The following is a 22,994-nucleotide window of genomic DNA, read 5'->3' as shown; positions in this document are numbered from 1 at the left end:
CATATACAGTAAATCCAGTTTAACAGACCACAGCTACAGCTGGAAGTTAGCTTTAGGACTCTGAAACAACCAGAAGTTGAAAAACAGTGTGAGGTGCAATAGGACAGGTAGAACATCAAGTGCAGAGAATGACCAAAGGAGGCATAATAACGAACACACATTTCTCTCTTTGATAAGATTACAAGGACTTAAACTGGTTGACAATTTTAAAATGTGCCACTTTAACTTGCTGTATATAGCATAACTTGCATCATAACCTTTACTAACTTTGTTTTCACCAGTTTCAGTTCATACAATTTCCGGAACAACATTAGCCAGGATGCCTAACAGAGGACAAAATGGCTCTTTAGTTCGATTATTACAATTTAACCCATTCTGATTCAACACTGTACAAAAATAACTATGCATTTAAATTAAAACATTTAAACCATTAAACAGAACTTAAATTTGTGACAGTTGAAGGGTTACAAATTTAAGAATCTATTTCAGATATGCTTTAAGAATCTTGTATTTAGCTTTTAAGGTTAAGATGATGATATCACACAAATGATTCTTCTCTTTATTTTCTTTAATGGCTCTTGGAGCCGGAGCCAGAGCCACAGCCCAGACGTTGAATCGTTGGGCTGATTGGATTAGCACATATGTGTTTGAATGGTTATGCTGATTGGATTGAGACTGGTAACATGCTGGAGTCTGGGGCGGGTTCCTTAACCTGTTGAGCAAGCCAGATAACCTGCCAAACCGGTTTTCGCCTGATAGAATCAACTCCTCCCTACTTTTGTATGCTTTGTTTGAATCTGTCTCCACCTCCAGAAGTCCCTCCTCCTAAAATGTATATAAAATTGCAAGGTAAAGTTACTTTAGATCAGACTTGATGAACTACAGACTCGGAAGAATAAATCTCTTCTGCTTATAAGATCCATCTGAAGTCTCCTGGTTTTCTGCTTCGATGAAGTAATACAAATTCCCAACACAGTCAATAAAGGATGTGCTCTTAAATGCCTACTGGGCAAACTACTAAATAGTTCAATATTAAGAACAAATAAATTCTTATTTTAAATGTTCAAAAACTTAAGTGAATCCAAATCCAAAGGAGTCAAAGGTTTAGGCTTAAAATAAAACAAGTTTCTTTAACCTGTTAGGTACACAAAGACAAAAGTCCTTATTAGAAATGGTTCAGATTCAAACAATAATTCTGAAGAGCTGTGGGCTAAACACCATTCAAACTTTGTGTAGGATGTACTCACCCTTTTCCAGTAGCGATGAAAAAGCAATTAACCAATTCCTCAGATTTACACATCATTGGTGTATAAAACAAGCCACAATTACACTAACAGGAAAAATAAAAACAAATAACCAGTGAAGACCATAGAAACACAAAAACAGAAAAATAGACAAACACAATATATGCCAAACCTGGACAGTTCCTATCCTCAGACAGTTTGTCTTCAATCTCTTGATGCAGCTCCTCACAGTCCTCAATGAAACAACTCTTGATTGGGTCATTACATTTAAGTAGTGATGGGATGGTTGATAACGGGACTCCAACGCGGTTTTAAAAGCACTTTTGTATCACACACTGTACCGATGCTTGTATCGAAATGACAATACCACATGATTGATGACGTTTGAAGCTTTGAAAGTCATGCAGTATCAGATGGTCGGGACAAAAAAAAAAACAAAAAAAAACACTACACTTCCCTATGACATAAGTTATATTTCTTAAAAACAGAACAACCAAAATATTTCTTAATTACTTTAATTATGATCACATACTTGTATATTTTATATCATTGATCAATATGTGAATCTGTTGACCAGGCTACACATCACACTGTCATGGAACAGAAGGGTTCACACAGGAAAAGTGGATAACAGGTTTTAATTGCAGAAGTAGCCTATTATATCACAGCAATGGAAGCAGGTAAGTAACTGAAGAATCTAGAGTACTGGATGAATCTGGAAGTTAAAGAGTCTTATCTGATGTAGGTTCTGAAATCGAGACTGAAGACTGAAGACTGAAGACTGAAGACTGTCTCAAAGGAAAGGAGTCAGGAAGAGTTCTCTGAGGGAACAACGACACCTGACAATGGTGAACTGCAGAGGGAAGGGTTAAAGAGTGCTGGATGATGATCAGTGAAGATTGGTGACAGGTGACGGTGATCTGTGATTGGGAAGTGCATGCAGGTGAGGGCCAGGGAGGATGATGGGAAATGTAGTGAGGAGGTGGTGACTAGCTGGGAAACGTGACACACACGAGTTGTGGCCTCATTGACACACATTAATTTGCTGTGGGATAAATGCCATATGAGCTCTGTGTGGGATGTAACTGAATTTTACTCACCCTTCTCCACTGACAATGAAAAACCAATTAACCAATTCCTCAGATCGACACATTGTTGGTGTATAAAACAAACCACAATTACACTAACAGGTAAAATAAAAAAACATAAACCAGTGAAGACTATAGAAACACAAGAACAGAAAAATAGACAAACACCATATAATATTTACCAAAATGGAGGGCTGTTCCATAAAACAAGATTAAAATACAAGACAGGCTTATTTTTGCTAGTCAGACTTATAGTCGGTTGATTCTGTTTCATAAAGCAAACATAAAATAGTTCAAACTCAGTTACTCTGGCAACTTATGCTGGGAAACTAACCTGGTCCAGGGCAGGCTAACTGTAAGGCTAAAGGCCTATTTATACTTCTGCGTCGAACTGCCGCCGTAGCTACGTCGTAGGCTGTGTGTAGCGCGCGTACCCTACGGCGTACCCTGACGTGCACCTCTCCAAAAATGTAACAACACGTCAATTCTACGCGAACACAAGCGCTGTGATTGGTCTGCCAGAACCCCTCTCTCGGGGTTTCACATGCTCCCTAGGTACGCGTCAACGCGGACAACGACACAGAAGTATAAATTAAAACCAACACGTTGCCTACGGCGTATAGGCTCCGGCGTATGTCCGACGCAGAAGTATAATGAGGCCTTAAGCCTGAGTTATTACACAATAATATTACCACTGACACTCTCGCATTCCAGTCCAAAAATAAATATACAGTAAACAGAAAATCTACTTAAATAAGGCTACAATGATGTAAGATTTAATTAGATTGTTTTTAAAATGTATGAATACATTTCTCTCTGGATTTGTTTGGCAGCTGTAATACATTTTACGGTTATTAGAAGAACATTTGAATATTTCAATAGAAAAAAAACGATTTTTAAAGCAGATGTTTAAATCACAAAATTAAAATAAATAACAAAAGCACAGACTAAATTTAAACTGGTAAGATGAAGCTGAGCTTAGTGATTCGCCTACTGTATATAAGCCTACATTACCCCATTACAATAGTCACTTTACAGTTATAAAATAAACACTTAAGTATGGCGAAAAACCAATGACAAAAAGAACCGAGCGCACAACTGATGCTGTAAATGACTTTCGCGAGAGGATAACAGATCTACACGTGATGAACGGGAACTCGCAAGCTCATTCGAAACCCGCGCATGATCATTCCCCACGCTCTCGCGCTTGATCTCTTCTCGACTGCTGCTTCGAACACTTATTTGTTTTGTTTTATTTATATTAATGTGTAATGGGATTTAATGCATTGGTAATATAGAATAGATTCTTACCAGATACTTTATTAACAGGAAGTCTTACTAGTGATTGCATTGTGTTGTTAAGAGATATTTTCAGACATTTCCATGGTTATTAGCATTGTAAATCTACCAAAATTCTTATACCTTTTTACATTTTATATGTATAACTCTATGATTTGTGTTATTGGCATTAAAATATCTCAAAGAAATTTGAGAAAAATGGGAATGCAAAGTCATATTTGCTGTAGTCCACCACTACACTACATTGAAAAATTTCAATCTGGTTTCAGGAAGCATCATAGTACGGGGTCTGCACTTTTAAAAGTTTTAAATGATATTTTATTAACTGTAGACTCAGGGGACTCAATGATACTTCTACTTTTAGATTTAAGCGCTGCTTTCGATACCGTCGACCACAAAATTCTTATATCGCGCCTAGAAAAATATGTGGGTATTGAAGGTCGCGCTCTGGACTGGTTCAAATCATATCTCGAAGATAGGACTTTTTCTGTTTGTCTTGATGGTTTTTCTTCATCCAGCTGCGCCCTGATGTTTGGAGTTCCTCAGGGCTCCATTTTGGCTCCTGTTTTGTTCTCATTATATATGCTTCCTTTGGGGTCTATTTTTACCAAGCACAAGTTGTCATTTCATTTTTATGCTGATGACACCCAAATTTATTTGCCCCTGAAGCACAACGACAAAACAGCTTTGAGATCCTTAGCTGCATGCCTGGCTGATATTAAGTCTTGGCTTTCTTCAAATTTTTTGCACCTTAATGAGAGCAAAACAGAGGTTATGGTTTTTGAGCCTTCAGGCACCTTTAATTATGATTTGGGAGACTTAGTTTGCTATGAAAGACCCTCTACAAAAAATGTGGGTGTCATTTTTGAATCTTCACTCAAATTTGACAAACAGATAAACTCTGTAGTTAGATCTTGTTTTTTTCAACTACGATTGTTATCTAAAACCAAGAGTTTAACCTTTTCTGAGTTTGAGAGAGTGATCCATGCATTTGTGTCATCTCGGCTGGATTATTGTAATTCTCTCTATGTTGGAATTAGTCAATCTAATATAAATCGACTTCAGATGGTTCAGAACGCAGCTGCCAGACTTTTGACTGGTACTCGCAAGTTCGAACATATTACCCCTGTACTGCGCTCCTTGCACTGGTTGCCGGTCCACTACAGAATTGATTTTAAAATTTTACTTTTTGTTTTTAAAGCTTTGAATGGTTCAGCCCCTACTTATCTTTGCGACCTTGTGAACCCAAAAACCTCTGTTAGATCTCTGAGATCCTCTGAACAAAAATTACTGATGGTCCCTAGATCTAGATTAAAGCTGCGAGGTGACCGGGCTTTTTCTGTTGTTGGGCCAAAGTTGTGGAACAGTCTCCCGGTCTCTCTTAGATCAGTTTCATCAGAAGCTGAATTTAAATCTAAGCTAAAAACATACCTTTTTTCTCAGGCATATAACTGTTCCTAGACTTTTTAGCCCATTTATCAGTGTTCTGATTTACTCATTCTCTCTTTTTTTCTCTTTTTTGCATTGCGGTCTTTATTATATTTATGTATGTATGTTTTTGTTACGCATGTTTTTGTGTATAGGTGTGTACTGTGTGTATATGCGCATGTATGTATATTTGTGCATGTGTACATGTGTATGTGTATATATGCATATGTGTATATCACTTATTTTATACCTTTTTTTAGTATGACATTGTACAGCACAGTGGTCAACTATTGTTGTTTTTACTGTGCTTTATAAATAAACTTTGATTTGATTTGATTTGATACATTAAATCATGGCCACACACCACAAACTAATTAAGATGAGATTAGATAGAAAAGTGGGATTTTAAAGAAAAGCTTTAATCAATACAGTTCTATGTCACAGACTTCCGAAGCTTTGTTTGGTCATGTGCTATTTTGTGTTCTGCTGTGTTTTGTTAGATATTGTGGAGAAAACAAGTCTGACCACCAGATGTCACTAATGTGTTAAAAGCTTCAAATAATGAACCTTTTTATGCACAATTTGATGAAAGCCTCTAATGCAGGGGTGCCCAATCCTGCTCCTGCCGATCGACTGTCCTGCACAGTTCATGTCCAACACTCATCAAACACACCTGCCTTTCATTTTCAAGTGACCCTAAAGACCTTAATTGGTTGCTTCAGGTGTGTTTGATGAGGGTTGGAGATGAACTGTGCAGGACAGTCGATCGGCAGGAGCAGGATTGGGCACCCCTGCTCTAATGCTTCAGAAAGCCTCGTTTTCCATCACTACATTTAACCTACACTGCATTAAACTTTCTAAATGTTTTATGAAAATACAAATATACAGAAATGGTAGAGATCTACAAGACTAATTGAAAAATAAACAACAATAAAATAAATGTCTTACCCTCACTTCAGTTGGTCCTTCACTCTCCAACTGACATCACACACTGACAATCCTGTGCAGGATCAGCCTGTGGGCATTTATACTTATGGGCACAACCACTGACAATGCAAACAACCAGGAATAAAACTCAACAAACAAACAAATCTCAATATAATAAACTTTCTATACATGCCCTAAACAAACAAATTATTATTTAACAGCCATGAATACATATTTCCTCATTGAAAAACTGTTACATTTTAAAACAAACATTACCCTTCATTTTCTACACTTGGTTTCTCCTAATTTCCAACATGCACCACAGCATAGATATAAAAGGTCATTCCAGAAGCTGTTCTGGTTTTTAACTGGTTCTAGCAAACTGTCGCATTAGGCGGTTTTCTGTTTTAATTAAATTGTGCGAAATAAAACATGCTGTAGCAAAACTCATCTGACTGTACAAAGATATACTATTGTGTTCAAGTTGGAATTGGGAAAGATCCATAACATGATTAATGTAAAAAGGTTGAGAGTATTTATATCTACTATTTTTATCTTTTTCATTCAGTCAAGGCTGATGTGACGATGCAGAAGTTTACCTGAGTCTCCAGATTTGCTCGTTTGCCATGTGCTTTCTCTGCCAGGATTCATATGAAAGGTAGATTGGAACTTTCTTTTAATTAAAATTATTGATAAATGGACGTTTGATCATGTATCAGTCTAAGTCCATAATGTGTTTTGGATGAACTATAACACAGAAAGCATTAAATATATTTAGTTGAGCAGCTGAGATTTTGATTATTAATCATTCAAACATCTTTCTATATCCTGGTCTTTTGCGATGAGCTCATCAATGTTCTGTAGTCCTCCGACCTTACAACAACAGTGTGGTAGTTTTTGTTACTCACAGCATTCTAGTACTTCGCATGTGATGCTTGGATAAAAAAGAAAAATAAATAAATAATGACTGTAAGTCTCGCACCATGTTTATAGCTCTTTTTATTTGTATTTGTAGTTCTGAACCTTTCCAGATATTGATATCACTGCCATTCAGCGGGTAACTGACCATTTATTGACTGATAGTAGCACATTAGCACATCAGCTGTTGTGTGCGGTTTGTCACAAACAGTTGTAAACTGACAGCTGTACTGATGCTTAACATTTTTAACTGTTAGCTATCACACTTAAACTGCTGACCACTGTAAACTATTTCTTTGACTTCTTTTAGTATAAATAATGCAGCATTATTTGATCAGGGCAATTCTATTTGTAACAAAGACTTTACTGTTTGAAAAATAGGGCTCTTTTTGCAAACCATAGTAAGTAATGTTAAGTGTTTAGAAAATGGATACAGTTGTCTGTTGTCATAATTCTCATTAGATAATAAACTACAGATTTCACGAGTTCAAAAAAACAAAACATCTCACATTAAAGCAGTGTATCGGAGCTTGATTCGTTTTGCCATAACCACGTGATCTGTGACGCCCGAAGCTTCGTTTCCACACACAGTCACGTGACTGCTTCGTATTCAGATTCAAAAATAGCGCGAACCCCTTGAGCAGGTGTAACCGGCAGAGTAGTCACTGTCTGGGTGAAGTTTGTCCCTCTGCAGCTACGGTAGCCCCTGACGTCACGGTGCCCAGCTAGCCGCTGAGTGGCTAACAATTCATTGATGGCTAGACCAGTTTCTATAAAACAGTTTTCACTGTCGGGCTAAGAGAGATTCCCTGGTGTCCAGATAAGTCTACAGTCTTGTTACTGTTTGGATACGTGGTTCCCCTGTGCAACCAAGGTGTCAGACTGATTGCCAGACGCTTCCGGGTAGTCGTGCTGTGTACTACCAAAGGTCACCCGCCGGGTAGCTGTACCGCAATTAAGACGCATCTAAAAGGATTGTGAAGACTGGCGCAAGGGCTGTCATTTCGTATGTCACATTGAGGCAGATTGCTCCTGCTGCTTTGCCTTGCCTAAATTAAGTGTATTAATATTTTGTCTTTCTTTATATTTTCTTTTCTTTCTTTTGTTTGGTTATTTTGCCGTGGCCTCCGTCTAGTGCCCCGTCCGACGGATGTAGTATTGGCTGTTCCAGTAGTTCACATAGTCCTGCTAAGATTCTGCCCAGCTGTATACTCTATCCATCCTGCTAGTGATAACGACCTTCTCATCCTTGTCCCCCTTCTCCTGAGTACTAGAGCAGCTGATTGCAGGAGAGGTTCGCGCACTGCACCGTGTATTGTAGTGGTAAACTGCACATCACAATATTGATTGAATCACTTGCTTGTAGTGGTTGTGCCTATGTGTGTGCATGGTGTGTGTGTGTATGTATTTGACTGTAGGCACCAGAGTTCAGAGCACGGTTGGTGAACTTCACGCTTATCCCGGACAGGTAACCTACCTTGACAGTGAATCAGTATTGTCCTGTTACATCGCTAATTATATTGTCCCTGGTAGCAGCCAATACCAGTCCTGGTCTCTCCCTTTAGGCCAATCCTTTTCGTTTGCACCTACTGTGCCTCTATCATGACGATGTGGCTCTTTTAATTATACTATTGACTAATAAAGTACTGTCATTTTTCTACTGAAAGCATGTCTCTGTCTAGTTCATCTTGGGTGTATTTCTATGAACCTGCTTGCCTTAGATTAGGTATTCAGCAGTTAATGTGCAAAGTATATCTTGGTGTGAGAGGCACCAGGTGGCGTAGTCAAGAACCTTTAAGCCTAGATCTGGTCAAAGTTTCATAAGGTCACACAGGTTTCGAGTGTCATGCCCTTCGGTAGTAGTAAATTAAAAAAGAAATAGACTTAGCCCTCACACTAGTGATGGTGAAATGAAGCTTTGTGAAGCACCAGGGCTTTCCCCCTCGACTGTATTGTAAAATGGTTCATTACTCGAAGCTTTTCAACACGTTGCACACTAACGACATCTTGTGGTCAGAAGGTGGAAAAGCTGCCTTTCTGTCACCGAAGACCCATCCATTTTTTATTTTTTTATTTAATAAATCACTTTGTGCTCTGTAAACCACAAAGCAATACAATTAATCCTCATAATTCATGTGTTAGTGTTGATGTAGTTCTTGCACAATGTATGAACAAACAACTGAATGAATGAATTTATGAAAAAAAATTTTTTTAAATGGGACTAGTTCACTTGTACAGAAACAATTCTTATGAATCTGCTTTGATCAACAAATGCAGCCTTATTCATATAAACTTTAGCCTCCTAATCCTACGAGTTCATAGGCAAGGTTCATGTAGGCATATATAATCAAAATCAAATAAAATTATTGTGGACTGGTGAAGTGCTTGTGAACTGGGGAGCTGACATTTTATTTTGTGGGTAATTTAATAAATTAAAGATTTGTTCAACAGTGTGAGGTAGGGATGGGCACATGAAGCCTCATGAAGCACTGAGGCTTTCCCTTGATTGTTCCCGGAAAAGATTCGAAGCATCAAGAGTGTCGAACACAGCGCCATCTTGTGGCACATCCACCCGAGTGCGCAGCGCCGTTGTTTTATCTATTAAGCACAAATAAAAGCCTGACAACGCTAAATGTTCAGTTTTCTGATAATATAATTCACATATTAAAGTGAGGCAATAAATTAAATGTAACAATTATATTAATACTAATTATAAAAATACCAAAAGAGTTGCTTGATGCAAGTAAATGGTGGTCTAATTATTTATGGTTTCTATGCTGTTTATATGGCAGAATATATGAGCATGTAACATAGGCTATAGGCTTATTTATAAAAAAAAAAACAAAAAAAAATAGTAAATGGACTTAAATTTCCAAAAACCTGTAGAGTAGTGGTCTGGGTTCAAACATTCCGACACGCAAAGTGAAGCATTCACGTGACTGGAAAGAAAGTGAGGCTTCGTTTTTCGTTGATCACGTGTTTCTCTGAAAACAATACGCGCTCCGGCACGGAGCTTCATGAGAGATTGCGCTGTGTACTCGATACGCACTTTGAAGCTTCAGTGTCAAATGTAACATCACTAATCTTCTGTAGTCTAATGTACATCTAATGTTAATTATTTGTTGTGGAAAATGGTATGCTCTTTTCCATTGTTAATGATTAATATTTGAAAGTTGGTTAATGGTGTTGAAAATGGAGACACAGTAGGCTACCCAACATATTAAAAGTAGATAATGTTTAATTCAAGGGATAGTTCTCCTAAAAATGTGTTTCACACAAGAAAGTTCTTTGACTTCATGAAGGTGAGTAAATGGTAACTGAATTCTCATAAATGGGTGGAGAGGCACTTTCCAAATGACCGAAATCATTTGGAGTTTTTTTTTCAGTCAAATGTAAAACTGTAAAACCGCTTTGAAGCAATCTGCATAAAGTACTATATAAATACAAGTGACGTGTGCAGGGAAGACTTGATCACTTGCAATGCTCAACAGTACAGTACCAATCTATAGTTTGGATTGGAATCTGGAAGTGGACCTTGATAAGAAGCTTGTGTTTCCCCCAGAAATAGTGGCTACAACACTCCGGCCAGACATGGTCCTGTCTGTGGTCTCCAACAACAAAGTTAGCATATGTTGTGGAATTAACAGTACCATGGGAAGATGGGGTTGAAGAGGCTTATGAGAGGAAAAATAACTAATATTCCGACCTGGCAGCTGAAGCATCCCAGAACGGTTGGAAGACCAGCATCTTCCCAGTAGAGGTGGGATGCAGGGGATTTGTTGCCACATCTACCACCAGTTTGCTGAGAAAAATAGGAGTGAATGGTCGCTCTCTCCAACAGGCCATCAAGTCCATGTGAAGTGTTGCTGAAAAAAGCTATAACTGGCTCTGGATCAAGCGTAAGGACCCCAACTGGGCAGCAAAGTAGAGATAGATGGTATGCGGTCAGGCTTAGGCCCGACTCAGGCAGAAGGACGCCCCTGCCATGCAGAGCCCAACTCAGGGATATGGAGGGTATGGCATGGAGGGGGTGTACCTGGGACGCTGGGTACACCGCTGAGCCTTCTGGACACGTTGTGGGCTTCAATCAATGAAACGTCGATGAAGCAGGGTGCCCACCTGATGACCCCAATGACACACCTTACCCTCCTTATCACCAATCCACACCGACTGCTACTGTCAAGAGTTTCCTAAAGGGATTGAAACATCTAGTTCTATTAGCTTTACTTTACTGGGTTGTTTTAAAAAAAAAAGATGTTTCCAATTACTTTTGTCTAAACTGACATTCACTGTCAAGACATGAGTTTGCTGTACAGTATGAGTGTTTCTGAACTTTCAACATTAGCACACTAAAGTTTTTTTACTGATATAAGCAAGTCTTTACTGATCAAGTCTTGTGAACTTAATAGACCTGAACCAGGTTAGATGACATTGAATTTTACGCAGATGAAAGAGATGCTGTGAGTGATTGACCGACAGTATTTACGATTTGCATGTCAAGTTTCAAGTTTATTTTCACAATACAGATTGTATCAAAGCAGCTTCACAGTATTAAATTAAAATAATACATCAATGTTTGTTTCTAGTGGAAAACGTCCACGTTTGGTAATGCTGATCAATAGTATTGTTGATTGATTAATTAAATTAAATATCCCCAAATATCCCCAACTGAGCAAGCCAAAGGCAACAGTGGCAAGGAACCGAAAAACTCCATCAGGTGACCTAATGGAGAAAAAAAAAAACTTGGGAGAACCCAGGCTCAGTCGGGGGCCAGTTCTCCTCTGGCGTTTATGAACTAGAGGTCAGATTTAACTGTAAGATTAAAAGTATTATATGAATGCCTGGCTGAAGAGATGCGACTTTAATCTAGTTTTAAACTGGGAGAGCGAGTCTGAGCAACGAACAGTATCAGGAAGACTATTCCAGAGTTTTGGAGCTAAATGTGAAAATGCTCTCCCTCCTTTGGTGGATCTGGATATCCTAGGTATGACCAAAAGCCTCGAATTAAGTGATCTTAAAGAGCGCGATGGATTATAGGGCGATAGAAGATCCGTTAAATAGACTGGAGCTAAGCCGTTTAGGGCTTTATAGGTCAGTAGCAATACCTTGTAATTAATACGGAACTTTATAGGTAACCAATGCAGTGATGATAAAATTGGTGTTATATGATCATATTTTCTTGATCTAGTAAGAACTCTAGCGGCGGCATTCTGGACTAACTGTAGCTTGTTTTTAGAGGATGCAGGACAACCAGCTAATAAAGCATTACAGTAATCTAGTCTCGAGGTCATGAATGCATGAACTAACTTTTCTGCATCAGAAACTGATAGCATATTACGTAGCTTAGCAATGTTTCTAAGGTGGAAAAAGGCTGTTCTTGTAACATATGAAATATGATTTTCGAAAGACAAGTTGCGGTCTAGTATAACACCCAGGTCTTTTACTGTAGAGGATAAAGTAACAGGACATGTGCAACAGCATGTGCTGTATAAAGATAAAGATCATATGTAATTTCAAAACTCACAACATTTAAAACAGTTTTATGGAGTTTTTATCTATTGAAAGTCTTTTGTAAATATGTTTTTCAATAACAGTACAATCCTAACATGGTAACGTTAGTATAATGAGGATCTACATACAAACCGAAGCATTGAGAACTTTGTAAGTGTACAGACGAAGATACTTTATAAAGACAGTAAAATTGTTGCGAAATGATATGATTAATGTCATATTTGATAATGTCAGAAACTCCTGAAGGCTCTTGTGAGGAATGGATTATATATTTCACATGCAGCTGATGATTCATACAGCATTCAGACATTTCAAATATTCATCATCAATTAAAATCTGATCTCAAGTTCATTTGTGATTGTGTTTTATTACTTTGTGCACAAACAACAGAGAAAAATCACATGAATTATGACAATGACACGGGCTGGGTTTCCCAAAACCTTCTTAATGCCACGTCGTTCTTAGGTTATACCTTAAGCTGTGCCTTAACGTTAATATATGTTTTCTGAAAACGTTCTTATTTAAATAGGCCTATACTTTACCTTCTGTAAGTCATACCTTCGTAAGGTTGGTCTGGACCGATCTTATACCTTATAACTGACCACCACTGTGCAAAAAGCTTATTTATATCTATACAAATACAATTCTGAAGATGTAATGCATCCAATGTTCAATTAGGCTAATTGAAGTGTTTTCATGCAAAGAATAACATTTTCATTACACTGATGGTTGTTAGGTTTTTAATTATAATATCCAAAGGTACATCAGCTGGCAAACCAGCCAGTAAGGCTTAGGAGTCTATTTAAAGGGAATGATTGCGGTGGGGAGTTTAGTCAAACTATGGCAGCGATACAGCGAATAATTGTCTGTAGTGTATGTGCACTATTTCATCCGTGAAAACTTTAGTCCCGGCTACTGTCAGAAGCTGCAATTAAAAAAAAAAATAATAATTGTCTGCCATGACAGCAAATTCAGCAGCTTTTTTAGATCTTGTTGGTCTACCTTTGTCGAGACAAACTCGACGGAATGAAATTCAGTTGCTGGCAGCTCTCCTCTTTCTGTATTTTATCTCCACCATAATAGCTGTTGATTGGCACTTTTATTGAGTAGGTCATATAATAAGAGAATTTAGTGATTTACACCCATTATGTGATGCAGCTGCTGAGCAATCAACCCTGGTTGTGCAGTAAATGAAGACACTAAGACAAATATATTATGACCATATAAATGACCCTTTCAAAGGCCAGTGAAGGCATACTGCCAGTTAGCGTAGGGCATGATAGGCTATGTTTGGGCAGGAGGTCGTGGGTTCACGCACTCATTTCGAAATTATATAAAATTGGAGGGTTGGGTTTAGTTTTGCTAGTTTGCAAAGATCCCATGAGTCCTCATAAATGCAATTTCAACTATTTCTGAAGTGCTTCTTTTGAAAAGAACACGACTTTCTCACATAACGCAGTGAAGCAACCCCTGCTCTCCAGCCATCGATATCAACCAATTCAGCAGCAGCGCGACGGACAGCACTGGGTAACGTCGCACGTAAGAAGGTGTATCTTAAGCAACCTCCTAAGGTATAGTTCTGGGAACACGCCTAGAATATGTATATCTTTATAGACTTCGTAACAAGCTAAGAGAAAATGTTATATGGAAATCCAGCCCAGTTCTTAATGAATCATGTTTGTGAAAAGTACTTTTCAACTGAAAGGTAATTTTGACAGTAATAATAGATTGATGTGACAATTCAATAAAAACTGATTTGCATTAGCACAAGTAGAGCTTGAGAAAAGCAGACACACACTGATGTCTATATGAGGATTCATTACACAGTAATTCTGACATGATATTTCAGGTACAGAAGCTCAGCTGTGTTATTAATGTAATGAAGAGACTCTATAACATCTCACTGTTACTGATTTATCATGAAGCTCAAAGCATTATGGGTAGAATCTCTCTACAGGCTATTCTCATTCATCAACACAGTTTCAATGATGCGTCACGATGAACCCCAAACCCCGGATAGAGCGGCTGAGTGAATGTGGTCTGGACTGTGTGGATGAGGTTCATTGAGTCAAAGACGTCGTAGAAGGACAGAGTTCCTGCACTGGGATCCACATACACTCCTACTCTATAGTGATTCGCATACACTGCAAGTCCAGTCTTGATGTGCACTGTAGGGTTTATTATTCTACAGCTGAGAGACACAGGGAGATCAGTCTGTTTGTTATTGTGCATGAATGAGCTTCTGGAATGAGAGCAGGACAAACTCCAGGACTGATCATTACATCCAAACTCACCCTTATAACGAAATCCCAGCCGGTTGATGCTCTTATATGACACTGATATATACACAGCACCACGCCACTCAATCTCCCAGTAACAGCGTTCACTCACACTCTCTCTACACAACACCTGAGGATAAGAATTAAATCTGTCTGGATGATGAGGATACGACTGGGGTGTGTAAGCATGAGTAATCACTCTGTTCTCTTCAAAAAGATGGAGGTGTTTATTCACTGTGTCCAGATCCAGAGTGAGCTGACGGGAATCTGATGGAGAAAAAACACATCACAATCAGGAATTACGAATCGGTCTCATCTTTTAATGTACACTGTAAAAATGATTTATGCTGCTTGTTAAATGTATTTAATTAAAATTAGTTAAAACCACATAATTACTGAACATTTTGTCCTAATTTTATTGTGTAAAATCTGAAGTTTACTTAATCCATTTGTGTTGAATTAACTGAAACTGGGCAGAGGATTTTTAGTTCCCAGCATGCTTTGCAATCGTCTGGATCTGGGGGCGTATTACAGAAACTCGTAGTCTTACAAAGTCTTAAGTTAAGATCTGACAAATTAATTTAGGATTCTTATCTTACAAAATCTCATCTGTCGTAAGGAAATCTTAAACCGCTCCATCGAGTTCGGTAATCATCTCTCAGGTCTGTTACCAAGCAACCAGCACTAGAGATTAAACTGGAGAAACAAAACAGGTGTGCTGAGAGAACAAGATAAGTTTTGATAAGCTTGATAGAAAAGGCAAAGCTTATCACTTTATTTCATGGGACTCTAATTATTTTTCAGTGTTTTGTCGTCAAAGTGCAGCACATCATTTGGGTGTTCAGAAAGTCTTTCCGCCATCAAACATCGCTGTTCTTCATCTTGTATCATTAATAAATGTGACGTCATTCTCAGACATGGCTATTATTTTTACAGCTGGCTTTCAAATCATTTTGAAGTTAGGACACCATTGGGGTTGTCCTAAAGTTAAGACAGTTTTAAGGATTATGTTTGTCCAGTTAGCAAGCTTCTGTAATACACTTTTCATATCCGTAGTTAAGATAAAATTATTCACTTAAGAAATGTCAATATGTAATAGCTTTTGTCCTAAATGAGCCTCTAACTGAAACCTGGTTATGCCATGTTATCAAACAGATAAGACAGGATTCTCAAGTGATGATCTTTTTGTAATACGCCGGAGAGTACTAAATGTTGAAATTAAGTGTTATTTTATGCGTTTTGAGGGAAAGACCTGTTAGTGTTTAATGTTCAGTTATGAAGAGTGTGTGTGTGTGTGTGTGTGTGTGTGTGTGTGTGTGTGTGTGTGTGTGTGTGTGTGTGTGTGTGTGTCAGGATATGCTTATTTTCCGACTCTCTTAGAAGAAAATAAACATAATCCTAGGTATTTATTTGAAACGGTGGCAAAACTAACTAGAAATAAAGCTTCAATTTCTGATGTTTCCAAGCAGCACAGCAGTAATGACTTAATGAACTTCTCTACTTGCAAGACTGATAATATTAGAGAGACAATTATAACTATGCAACCGTCTACTACAGACGAATCGTCTACTACGACACTATCAGGCAGTGCATTGTAGTCTCCTTGAAGAAATTTTTTATTCATTCATTGCTATAGGAGAGGAAGAATTCGTTAAACTCGTTAAATCATCTAAATCTACAACATGTATGTTAGACCCTATACCGACTAAGCTACTGAAAGAGATGCTTCCTTGAGTTAAGGGGTAGTACAAACTATTCAACATTTAAATTTAAAGGTGCCCTAGAATTTGAAATTGAATTTATCTTGGCATAGTTAAATAACAAGAGTTCAGTACATGGACATGACATACAGTGAGTCTCAAACACCATTGTTTTCTCCTTCTTATTTAAATCTCGTTTTTGAAAAACACCCCTGAAAAATAGGCGAACCTCCACATAACACCGACTGTGACGCAACAGTCGGGATCATTAATATGTACGCCTCCAAAAATGTGCATATGCCAGCCCATGTTCAAGGCCAGGCGGAACTGCGCCTTCGGATCATCGTCCGAATCATTTTTCTTCGAGAGACATCATGGCTTGCAAACGAGCGAAGCATGGCAGTCGCTCAGTGTTTGGATGTACAAATGAACACAAAGGTATTTTTTTAGTTCCTTCATTCGAGCCTCTGAAGAACCAGTGGGTTGTGGGAATGTCTGATGTGTAATTGTTCAAGTTCAGACAGATAATCTTTCTCTCAAAGTCGTTCAATACTGTTTATGCATCAGTAAATCAAGCCAGTGACTAAACGATCAACTTCACGTCGTTTCTCTTAGTAGGATGAAAATAATCTTAAACTGTGATTAATATACAGATAGCGATCAAAGAACAATCCCTTTCCAGTCGCCCAAGCTGTCAATCACACAGCGCGAGTTTATCTGGACACTTGCCAAAACTCGTTATGAAATCAATGACGCTGTTACACTGCACAACGAAGCTCTTACTGTACGTACATCATGTTTGCATTGGTGAAATCATTAGTGAGAGTGCAGAAACTGCGTTGCAATGATAAGATCTTCATTCACTTGATCAACGGACTTACACTAAAATCTCACAGCAGCCAATCACAGCAGAGGGCGTTTACACTGAAGCCTCACAGCAGACACGCCCCTTCAAACAGAGTGTTCAAAAATCAGGCTAGGAAAATGCCTTTTATTTCTAAATTATAACAAATTTTGATCTAAAAAACATACAACATTATAAGGGCACCCCAGGAAACATTCTAAAATAATAAAATAATCCATGCAAGGGCACCTTTAAATAATTAAAGAAATGGCTAAAAGCAAATCAAATTTGTTATCATGTGTAAATTATTATTATTTTTATTATACTGCCATTATTATCCCTAACAGTGTTACTGTACGTCATTTGATATTGTTTCTATTTTTTATTATTTATTATGATACACGTTTCTTATTTATGGATCATTTGGATGTGTATGTGATAACCTACCAATCATGGGTTTAAATTTTAAGTTGCCTTTTTAAAATCTGGCAAGGGGCAACAGATGAAAGTTACCCTGTGGGGCTAACTCGGGCATATTTACAGTGTTTGACTGTTGATAAATGAGCACTGTCTCTATTAAATAAATAAATAAATAAGTATGATTTAAACCATGCTAATGCAATTCCACTAATGCCAACATAATGTTCGAGTCTATTTAAAAGAATGTTGTGGTCAATAGTGTCAAATGCAGCACTAAGATCGAGTAACACCAATAGCGAGACACAACCACGATCGGATGATAAGAGCAAATCATGTGTGACTCTAATGAGAGCAGTCTCAGTACTATGGTACGGTCTAAATCCTGAATGGAAATCCTCCAGATATCATTTCTTTCTAAAAAGGAACATAGTTGTGAAGATACTGCCTTTTCTAGTATCTTTGACACAAAAGGTAGATTCAAGATCGGCCTGTAATTGACTAATTCTGTACGATCAAGTTGTGGTTTAATCATAGCCAGCTTAAAGATTTTCGGTATGTATCCTAGAGACAAAGACGAATTAATGATATTGAGAAGAGGATCTGTGACCTCTAGAAGCATCTCTTTCAGTAGCTTAGTCGGTATAGGGTCTAACATACATGTTGTCGGTTTAGATGATTTAACGAGTTTAGCGAATTCTTCCTCTCCTATAGCAATGAATGAATCAAATTTTTCCTCAGGGAGACTACAATGCACTCCTGATGCGATACTGTAGTAGACGGTTGCATAGTTATAATTTCTCTCTAATATTATCAGTCTTGCAAGTAAAGAAGTTCATAAAGTCATTACTGCTGTGCTGCTTGGAAACATCAGAAATTGAAGCTTTATTTCTTGTTAATTTAGCCACTGTTTCAAATAAATACCTAAGGTTGTGTTTGTTGTAGAGTATTCCAATAATGAATGGCTCTAACTGAAAACACTGATCGTCCAAAAGTTGTACGCCTAAACTGTACAACACAGCCTCCTCTAGTAATTGCTCTGGTTGCTCTGCCATTACTATCCTTTTGCATTATAAACTGACTTAATGGAGGAGGTCCATAACCATTTAAAATAAAATAAAAATCAAGCAAGCATCAACAAAATGTTACTCAATAAATTATATGTTTGCACTTTGTTGCAATGATGAAAACTATTAGTCCTCCTATCAAATGTTTTAAATGTCTGTTTGTAAAGAGATTCAATTGATTATAAAATTGTTGCGCTTGCTTGAGACCAACTAGTAAAGCAATATGTAATATGAGAAAATTGAAAAAAAAAATGTTTTGCTGTATCTGTTGTTAAATATGGTCTTATATGCCTAAAGTTGGCCAAATTAAATTGAATAATATTGTCTACCCTTTTAGCATGCTTTTGAAAAGACAGCTGAGAATCTACAATTGCTCCGAAGTGTTTAAAATCAGGAACGAAATTAAGCTTTTCTCCTTTAACAAATACATCAGGATGAGGAATCACTGTACATCTTTGTTAAAAGAACAAACAAACAAACAAACAAACAAACAAACAAACAAACAGTTTTGCTATATTCAAATGTAAATATGTAAATTAACCAATCAGAAACATGGACCAATGCCTCAGTTAAATAATTTGCTGCTTGTTGTTTGTTTTTAGCATGCACATAAAGAACTGTGTCATCAGCATACATTTGAATATTAAAAGATGGACCGACTAAAGGCAGGTCATTAATATATAAACTGAACAGGATAGGGCCAAAAATGTATCCTTGAAGAACTTCAATATTACAGTTTAGATATGTTGATTGACTATTACCAACATGGACACTTTGCCTCCTATTTGATAAGTATGAGTTCATCCATTTAATAGCTTCAACAGAAAATAGAATCGGCATTTATATAGCGCTTTCATATGTACTACTGTACACCCAAAGCGCTTTACAATCATATCAGGGGATCTCTCCTCAACCACCACCAGTGAAAAGTAAAAATGTGTGAACTTTGAAAGGAGTACCTCATGGTTCACAGTATCGAAAGCCTTCTTTAAATCCAAAAAAACTGCTCTTATTACATCACCACCATCTAGTTTAAATTACATGTTCTCAAGAAGATAACAGTTAGCAGTTTCAGTTGAATGATTAGAACGGAATTCAAATTGCATAGAATGCAAAGGGGTACGTCCCTCATTCAGGTAAGTAATCAGCTGGTTTGCTACCCATTTCTCAGCCATTTTGGAAACTACAGGTAAAATACTAATCGGTCTGTAGTTTCCAGTGGTGGAAAGAGTACTGAAAAATTTTACTCAAGTACAAGTACTGTTACATTTCTGAAATAATACTCAATTACAAGTAAAAGTACTGGTGTCAAAAAAGTACTTAAAGTGTAAGTTGCAGGTTAACCACCACAGCCAATTAATGTGTAAATTAAAGTGCTCTATATGTATATATTTAATTATTTCTGTCTTAAAATGCGTTAAAATAACATTTATTGGGGTTTCTTCAACGGTAGCGTGTTTTTTCAGTTACTGGGTGATGACGTCACAAGAGGAACTCGCAACCCATACTCTGCTAGATTCTTACTGTATTATGGCTATTTGGAGAACGACTGAGGATGTGGGAAACCATCAAATTCTTTATGGACCACAGCCCTACAATTTTTAACCGGTCAGGCGTGAGAGAGGGGAGCCATGGCACTCAAAGAGTTATTAATGCTTGGTGTGAGGAGAATGAGTGGAGGGCTGGCCAGGTGTCCTGGTGAGTAACGTTAGCTACGTTAGAGCTAGTCTAGCCTGGTGCAAACTTAACCCGGATAATATAACGGAACAAGCAAGTCTTTTCAAAATATTGCCGTCATGTAGAATAGCAAGGAGGGACAACGACTGAAGACATTATTTACTTACAGTAAGTCAGTCCAAATCAGAGCTGTAGAGATGCACACACTGCACAGGCACCAATCGCTAGTCTCATCGACGCCTCAAACGTCATGTAATACCCTTCCTCAATCCACGCTTTAGCAATTTCTCACGATTTAATTAGCGATGTTTATTGTCAGAAAAGAAAAAGAGAGATCGATGTCCCCATCACTGTGTTTGTGTGGGCTGAATCAGCAGTGGAGAGTGTGTGCTGCCGTGAGGTGAACGCGGTTTGGAGTTTAGTGGAACAGCTCGACCTGCGACCGGCTGATCTGACGTGCCTGAACCCCGGTGCTTGAACCCGTTTGTTTTGCGAATAGCTTATTCTCATTTCAGGCAGGATCACGGTCCCATTGAAGTCAGCACACACGAGTATGTTTACAATTGAGTTATTTTATCCATAATTTTTTTTATCAAATAAAACATACAACCAACTTTTCTGTAGTTATGTAAGGCATCTATAGCTGCTAGCGTACGGTAACTCTACTAGTGAGTTCCTCTTATGACGTCACGCCCCATCTAGTGGAAGGGAGCGGGAGCGGTTAAAACCTCTGTTAAAAGTGCCAACTTTTCATATTATATCAGCATTTTGGTATAAAAAAACAATGGTGGGCGGTTCTTATCTTTATGTTTAATAAACACATTGAATTATCTTCGTGAAAAATTTTACCTGCAACTTACACTTTAAGTAAAAGTACACATTACTCTTCTCAAAAACTACTCCGAGTACTAGTTACTTTTTAGCTTGCGATAGTTAATGTATTACCAATAAATATTCAATCAAATCATAGATCTATGTAGAAAATAGCTACTTTAACACATTTTTACCTTATTGACGAAGGACATTAATTAGTGGCCATGATACTGGAATTTCTAACTTCAATATGACACCTTGAAAAAATGTAATATTCAGTATCATTTTCAATACCATCGGGAAAACCACCATAAACTACATATTTTAATATCTAAATTTTTGTCCATCCATTTTGTCAAGGCAATCATTATTTTCAAGCTTCAAAACGCACAAAACTCATTGTAACAGTAATCTATTTGAATGGAAAAGTTTAATTCAAGTCTTCTGAAGAGAAACGTCCACTTTATACGATGAACGGATTTTAATTTAGGCTTTTGTTTACATATTTAAACATTGATCAATAATCATTACAATAATCTAATTTATACATTTGCTCACTCTGTGTATTTGTCTTTACAATAGGGTAACTCTGTTGCAATAGCTCACACACAGCATAAGGAAGCTTGACTTCAGACTGAATTGAATTTGCAAAAAAGACAAGTAAACAGTCAGTAATAAAATAAGAACAAATAAAATAAATGACCTCAATACAGTTGAGGTTTTCGAAATATGACAACATTGAATTTTTATATGCATTGTGTTGAAGGGTTAGTTCACCCAAAAATGAAAATTCTGTCATTAATTACTCACCCTCATGTCGTTCCAAACCCGTTCATTTTTGGAACACAAACGAAGATATTTTTTGCTGAAATCCGAGAGCCTTCTGACCCACATAGTCTGCAGTGTAATTAGCAGTTTCAAGGCCCAGAAAGGTAGTAAAGACATCGTTAAAATAGTCCATGTTACTACAGTGTTTCAACCTTAATGTTATGAAGCAACGAGAAAATTTTTGTGCGCAAAAAAACAAAAATAACTTTTACGGGTTTGGAACGACATGAGGGTGAGTAATTGTGACCCCGCCTGTGAAACCCCGGCTAAAGTCGCAGAATCTAATTATGAGTTTAAGAGCGTCAAAGTATTCATAGTCATAAAATTTTCATTTATAACATGTGTGATGACAAGCCTACCAGCTCGTCTTCGGGGTAGAATGTGAGTCCGTGTATGGATGTAAAAGGATGGCGCACTCGTAGAAGCACTTCGTGCAAGGTGGAATTTATTTACAGTGCCAATAAGAAGACCGTCCACAGTGAAGTATATGTACAGGTGCACACAAAAAGAAAAGAAAAAAAAAAAACCTAAAAGTACAACAACAACAAAATAAAGACGAAAACTCTTCAACAAAAAAAAAACGTATCTACCGTACACTAGTTCACAAAGGTTTGGTTTGCTTGAGGCACCACAATTGCACTCTCGCTTTCCGACTTGGTTAACAAGTGATGACTTCAGGTTTGGCCTTGGCTTAAATAGGCCAAACCCCGCCCCTTTTTGGGACACACCAATTCCCGAAACATATAACAATTAATACACATACAAATACTTCATCTATTTGATTATCCATTCCCAATATATTAATAATACACATATACACAAATAAAACACTCACACATAATTTTTCCATTTGACTACACACCTATTCACACTAGACAATGGTTTCGTCCGCTTCCGGTTTCGATGCGCCGACGCGACCCCGCCATGACGCCATAAACGGCGTTAAACCTTCAC

General features: G+C 37.6%; 1 protein-coding gene across 1 annotated transcript in view; it reads right to left on the bottom strand.

Moving 5' to 3' along the window:
- The window catches only part of LOC311277420 (uncharacterized protein), a gene marked incomplete at its 5' end in the record, with an annotated part of 199,500 nt that overhangs the window by 115,965 nt on the left and 60,541 nt on the right, over window positions 1-22,994 (bottom strand). Inside the window, one exon of the mRNA XM_084387737.1 lies at window positions 12,588-14,961. Coding sequence (XP_084243863.1) covers window positions 14,387-14,961 — 575 coding nt within the window. The 3' untranslated portion in view covers window positions 12,588-14,386. The remainder of the gene's footprint in view (window positions 1-12,587; window positions 14,962-22,994) is intronic.

Source organism: Rutilus rutilus (assembly GCF_951802725.1).
Source record: "Rutilus rutilus genome assembly, chromosome: 18".
NCBI lineage: Eukaryota > Metazoa > Chordata > Actinopteri > Cypriniformes > Leuciscidae > Rutilus > Rutilus rutilus.
This window is presented reverse-complemented; position numbering and strand designations above follow the sequence as displayed.